The sequence below is a fragment of the Alligator sinensis genome, unplaced genomic scaffold (assembly GCF_000455745.1).
Source record: "Alligator sinensis unplaced genomic scaffold, ASM45574v1 scaffold550_1, whole genome shotgun sequence".
NCBI lineage: Eukaryota > Metazoa > Chordata > Crocodylia > Alligatoridae > Alligator > Alligator sinensis.
The window spans coordinates 1,248,845-1,255,307 of NW_005841980.1; the positions used below are offsets into that span (position 1 = coordinate 1,248,845).

General features: G+C 46.7%; 1 protein-coding gene across 1 annotated transcript in view; it reads left to right on the top strand.

The window, feature by feature from the left end:
* Positions 1-2,211, top strand: part of FAM114A2 (family with sequence similarity 114 member A2) — a 12,343-nt gene extending 10,132 nt beyond the window's left edge. Inside the window, 2 exon segments of the mRNA XM_025201003.1 lie at positions 563-616; positions 1,161-2,211. Coding sequence (XP_025056788.1) covers positions 563-616; positions 1,161-1,262 — 156 coding nt within the window. The 3' untranslated portion in view covers positions 1,263-2,211.
* The last annotated feature ends 4,252 nt before the right edge of the window (positions 2,212-6,463 follow it).

The following is a 6,463-nucleotide window of genomic DNA, read 5'->3' on the forward strand; positions in this document are numbered from 1 at the left end:
CTCCCAACCTTCTCTTGCGGAGGCTGAAGAGGTCCAGGGGCCCCAGTCTCTCCCCATAGGGCTTGGTCTGCAAGCCCTTAACCATACGAGTGGCCCTTCTCTGAACCCTCTCCAGGTTATCCACATCCCTCTTGAAGTGCGGCGCCCAGAATTGCACGCAGTACTCCAACTGCGGTCTGACCAGCGCCCGATAGAGGGGAAGTATCACCTCCTTGGACCTATTCGTCATGCATCTGCTGATGCACGATAAAGTGCCATTGGCTTTTCTGACGGCTTCGTCACACTGCCGGCTCATGTTCATCTTGGAGTCCGCTAGGACTCCGGGATCCCTTTCCACTTCCGTGCCACCCAGCAGGTCATTCCCCAGGCTATAGGTGTGCTGGACATTTTTGCTCCCTAGGTGCAGCACCTAGGGAGGAAAAATTCATGTCCATTTAGCCTGTCTGAAGTCAAGAGCGCTATTTTGAATCTGAAATTCTCTCGGGATCCAGTCTTATTTACTTAGAAGAAATGCAGCAAATTTTCAAATGGGCTAACATATGTGTGTATTTGTTGTTTATAGGTCAAAGAGAAGGCAGATGTGCTTAATCCATTAATCACTGGAGTGTTTTTGGAGGTCAGTTACGATATGCTCAAAGCTGTAGGGCTTAAGCTAATGTAGATGTGCTAGAATATTCCTGTTTTATTTTTCCTATTAATGCCCAGTTTTCTACATGTGTCTTTCCTTCTGTAAAACACTAAACCCTGTTTCAGGTAGAAGGCAGGGTGGACTGGAATAGATTGTAAACTGCTCCAAAGCCCAAATATGATGCTCAGTCCTTACAATTTAACCCCAGCTTACTCATGAGCCTGACCTAAAGATATCTCAGAGGGTTTTTTTTTCTTGTTTCCTTTTGAAAGAGGGCTTGAAATGGACACAGTTTAAAATCTGCGGCTCAGTGGTGAGGAGGAGGAGGGTCCATTTCTCAGATTTCTCTCGTGGTGTGAAATCCAGCATCAGAAGCTTTAGATTTTTCTAAAGAGTTTGTTTAAAACAAGAAACAAAAACTTAAAAACCAGCTGTTGCCTCTGAGCCTAGAAGCTCACCCCCTAAGTAGCTTCATATGGTTACATAGCAGACTGGTAGTGTCTTTAATGTCTTCCTCGTTTCTTTTTTGTAGGCTTCCAACAGTGCTTCCTATATCCAGGATGCCTTCCAACTCCTCCTGCCCGTGCTACAGATCTCTCTAATTCAGACTCGGACTGAATCATCACAGCAGTAAATTACTTCTAAATGAGCACCTGCCCGACCAGCCTACTTCATAGTTCCCATGCTTGGGAATAGGGTAGGGACAGATACCGCAGGAAAGAAAACACTTTGATGATTGGTGCTGCAGAGGGGAAGCTGAAATGCCAGCTTGGCTGTGACAGCTGTGCAACTTAGCCGGAGACGTGAAGGATGTGACTAGTATAGTTCAGGCAGATGGACAGTATGACAGACTTAAGTACAAGCTACTTCCCTAAGTTTGGCTGTTTTTTTTTCTTCTCTTTTCTCTCTTAGCTGAGTGTGTTAACGAGCTCCTTGAAGAAAGGTTTCTAGGAATACGACGCTAGAGTGGAGGCCCCGGCGTGTTGTCTGTGGCCACAGAAAATTAAATACTTAACTCTCCCTGTAGTACTCAGCTTTAAGTGTTGTGTGCATGTGGCACAATTACCTGCTCAGTATTGTTGCCCAGGGGCCAGTAAAGACTGGGACCACTGTGGTTGAGGAAACGCTTGATCACCGGTTAGTGTGGAGCCAGAAGATGCTGGGGTTTTGGATTTAGAGATGTAGGCTTTTTTTTTTTTTTTTTTCCCAAATGTGTGGTTGCTGCAAGCTAAAAGGCTCAAGTTCTTAGCAATGACTTCTAGGTTTGCATAAGAGCTTAGCGGTAGGCTACCTTGTGTTGTGTCTAACCCTTGCCTTGCATTTCACCTTCCATTACAAAAGCAGCACCGTGCTGAAGAGTGTGGACACTTATGGTCTGTGTGAACTGACTTGGGGATGTCCTATAAGACCTTATTCCTCTTTCCTGTGTCAAGAAGACATTTTGGGCCCTACTCTGGGGAGAAAGCAGTCACAGGGCTGACACGGTTCTACTATCCGAGTGCCTGGTTTCATAGCAATAAATGAAAAGCAACTAAAGGGGACCTATTCCTGTTCAAGGGATTCATTAAAACAATATCACTGGAGAAAACTTGCCCTTCCTTTTTTTGTAGGGCTTGACACATCAATTGTATATGACTGTGTGCTCAGTCAGGTACCACTGAAGGGGTTTCTTAAATCACTGTGTAAAAAGGACATACTGCACTACTACTTGCCTTGATAAAGCAGCCAAGGAAATGGCTTGATGCTATTGCTGGGGCTCCTTATCTGTTCCAGGGGCTACCTCGTTTCCTTGGGCTTTGAACACTCCTTTATGTTGTTCCTCTTTGCACTCTGTCGCTTGAGCTGCTTCTCTGGAAGCAAAGAGCCTCTTCTGGAATAACAGGCTAAGAAATATGCAACTTCCATGGGATAAAAGGGGAATCTAGAGTAACAAGCAAGAAGTGGCTGTTACCCCTTGTTTCCTTTGTATTGATACATCAGCTTTAAACCTCTCAAGGTTTTAGCAGGCTTAGCTCCCTTCTGCTCTGCTGCAGAAATGTTGGGCCAAATAGAGAATTGTTTTTTACTATAGAAATGCCCTTTAACTAAAAGCCTCTCCGGTTTTTATAATCATAGGCAGGGCAACCTCCCCGTGCTTTAGCTGTGGTATCTATCCCGAGATCTCATCATTCTGACTGTTTGTAATAAAAGTGTATGCAGATCTGTCTCAATCTCTGGGGGGGGAAAAAACTGCACCCCAATAAAGTATATATATTTTTGTCTTCCTTATTTTGGCAGTGACATCAAGGCACGCATTTCTTTGACTGCTCCTTATCAGGAGCAAATAGAAGTATAAGCCCCTCATTATATACATCTCTTGTAGATACTTGGAAGGCCTGAGAGGCAGCACAGGGCGTGAGTCCTGCGATGTGCGGCTACTCCTGCTGTGGAGATTTTGCAAAATGCTGATTAAAAAAGGAGATTTTTGGTAGGGAGTGACCATCTTAACTGGACACCACTGTACCCAAGTGCCAAACCTTGCCCCAGTCAGCATTTGGTTAGCTCTTTTTAACAGCAAGTAGTGTGCTAGGAGTGCCTGCTTGTGGGGGAAGGTGGTACATCATGCAACTCGGAGTAGCAAAATCAGCTCACAAAAGGTCCTCGTTAAACTCGTTAGTACTGCTGTAATTAAGTGCTGCTCTAGGCCTTCAGGACTCGTAGGAGAGATGATATCTTTTATTAGACCAACAAGATTTTTGCAAAAAAATTTCTTTAATTGCAAGCTTTCGGGCACAAACACCCTTCATTAGGCATTGGAGAAAAGATTGTAAAAGCTCTCCTGGGGAGAAATGAAAGTTCATATTTCATAGGATTTCACGGAGGAGTCAATAGATGGAAAACTCCTCTGGGCAGTCAGTTCATAGCTGGTCTCGAGCCTCTCAGCTCTTGTGAGGTCTTTTGTGGGAAATAAACACGGATGCCCAATGAGCTCAGAGTTGCTGGTTCAATACAGGGCATCAAACTCTCTTGGCAATGCCCAAAGGCTGAGAAAAGAGACGGGGCAGACAGAGCTACAAGCACTGAGGTCTGAAGAGTTACCAGTTGTTGTTTTTTTCCCCAAATAGATCAAATGAAATCCATCTGGGTCTTCATTGCAGAACCTGAATAAATGCTGCAACCGCCCTGGAACACTTGAAAACGCAGAGCAGTCGAGTCAGACCAAAAAAAAAGCTTGAACAGCTACGTTTCTGTAAGGAACTAGATAGCAACACATTTGGGTTGCACATTCAACAGGGATTTGCTACCTCAGGAAACCCCAAAGGTATAACATTTTCATTTGTCCTAATAAAAGGAGAAGATCTTGTTTACCAAAGAAAACAGCTCTAGATTTAATGAAAGCTGCCTACGCAAAGCAGTTGTCAAGAGTGCGCTGCCTTCGAGTGAATAGAAGTCATATTCCTCTGCTTCGGCTTGTGGCTGAGCTTAATGAGAGCTAAAAGTAATTGGAGAGCTGTTGGCACTGCTCTTTGGGAGGGGAGAGGTTTTCAATGAGAGAGACGAGGGTTAGATAAGCCAGAAAGGCAGGGAGGGTGCAGCGGGAAGAATGCAATTATTTCCCTTCGTTCAAAGAACGGGTTACATGCTGGCTGGGAAAGTGGCTTCTCGCCGGCTGCTGCGCGGATGTAAAAACTGTATTCCCCTCCAGATGGTGCCACCGACGTTTACTTCCAGTGCTTGCACGGCTGTAACCTCCATTGCTACTTTTATTATTATTAAAGCACCAACTTAGAGCAGTGGAAAAATGCTCCACGCCCCTGGGAAAGCAGTTGACTTCCAGCTGGGCTGAGAGGGTCTTGTTTCAAAGAGCCGTCAGGTAGAGAGAAGGCAGGGCATTGCTGGAAACAGCAGAAAGCAGGGCCATCGGTTTGGGAGGAGGTTGGCTATTCTGGGAGGCTTGTAGAGAAAGCCAAGTGATGTGAAGCACAAGCAGGGAGAGGAGAGCTAGCAGCAGCAGTGCCAAAAAGGGACGTTGAACTCTCATTCCTTGTTTGCCTGTGGTTGTAGACAGGTGGCATAGCCCTCTCTTAGAGGCAGCAGTGGGATTAATCGTGTGCATCCAGGATTGGGCTTCTCAAGAGCCCCAGAACCATCGAGTCATCAAGAGGCACCTGGTCTAACCTCCTGCTTTAAGGAGGTGAAGTCCTGGAGTGAACAGATCTGCTCTGGTGATCGACATGGTCCAAACAGGCTCTCAGGTCTCATCTACATGAGGAATATTTTTTATTTCTTTTTTTTAAATGTGGGGGGGTGGAGTTTAGGAGGGCGAAGGGAAATAAACTGCCTTGCACCTACACGCGCAAGGTGTTTTTTTAAATTACCTGCTGTTTTCCTCCTGGTTCCTTTATGGACTCTCCCCTTGGAAATCTTTAAGCGCAGGGTAGAGCAGTGTCCGTTTGCACTAGTTCAGACAGAGCAAGTGCCGGTGTTTTGCACTGAATGAAACATCTCACCGGGCTTCAGATGTAACCCTAAATTTAAGTGCATCGGAGCCTAGCCCATAGCTGGGAGAAGCATAGGTCGCCTTAAGGAAGAGGGGGATGATCGCACGTGGATACGTGTTAAGCCATGTCCAACACAGCTGAAGTGAACCGGGTGGGATTTCATCAGGGCCTGGGCCTGAGAGCCATCCTTCCAGCCGAGAAGATGGAAAGACCCCTCGGGGTCCACCAGCTCCATGTGGTCAATGCTCAGAGTGGGTCACTTCTCTAACCTAGTCCTCCTCCGCATCTAGCGGTGAGCTCAAAGCTGTTCAAGCTTGCCAGCTGGCTCTCCCCCAAGTGCTACCATTTCTGTTGTAGCCCATGAAACGTGCCCGTGCAATTTTTAAGACGACAAGCCCAGAAGGGAGTGCTGTGAAGTCTGATGTGAAGCCATAAGACTTCTCTGAACTCGTTCGAATTAGAGCGGATCATTAAAAAATAAGCATCCATCTCGACTTAAAAAAAATGACCGGCGATGGGAAATCTGCCACTGCCATTGGTAGAAGGGGGTCGAAATTCCTCTCTAGTAAAATGTTGTGCCTTGTTTCAGCTTTGAACGTGGCGTGGAGCTGGGCTGGGCGGTTTTCCATGTGCTCCGGCCATTTTGAATCCCCACAGGACAGGATGCCCTGCTGCGTGCTGAACCCCAAAAGCTCAGGTCTTACTTGCCTGGGCCACACTCGCAGCTGGAGCTACCGCCACAAGGAACGATTCCCGCCTGTATTTCAGTCTTGTTTGCACGTGAAATGGCCTCAGCCAGTTTGCCTCATCGTTCAAAACGGCAGAGGTCATTCCTGCCTCGCAGAGGTGCCATGAGGCTGCATTTCTTTGTGCTTTTAAAGTACTATGAGACATTTGCGGGCTCTGGCATTGCAATGTGCTGAGGCTGTTATTCCACTGCAAATGGAATAAAAGCAAAAAGGAGGATGATGCTTTAAGGAGGAAAAGTGAGAGAGCCTTTAGGGAAGATGTTTAGCGCTGCATGGCCAGCAATATCCACGTGTTAGGACTGGCCGCTGTCTGTGCAGAGGGACTTTCTTAGTGATAACTCAGTCTCTGTCAACATAGGCAGTAGCCTATGGAAGTCCTGCCTCTCTAAGTCAATTTGTCTCCACAATGCCACCCTGCTTTGTGGCCTATAACTTGGAGTGAAGACAGCTGCAGGGGAAGGGGGATTTCGTTCCATGGTATTCATCCACTGATCGTCACTTTTTCACTTGACGTCCACCTGGGCCTGGCGGTTGCATCGAGATAGCAAGAGAGTCTCGATAGGAGAGAAGTGGGCTCTTGAGGAATGGCCTTGGAGGCTGGGGAT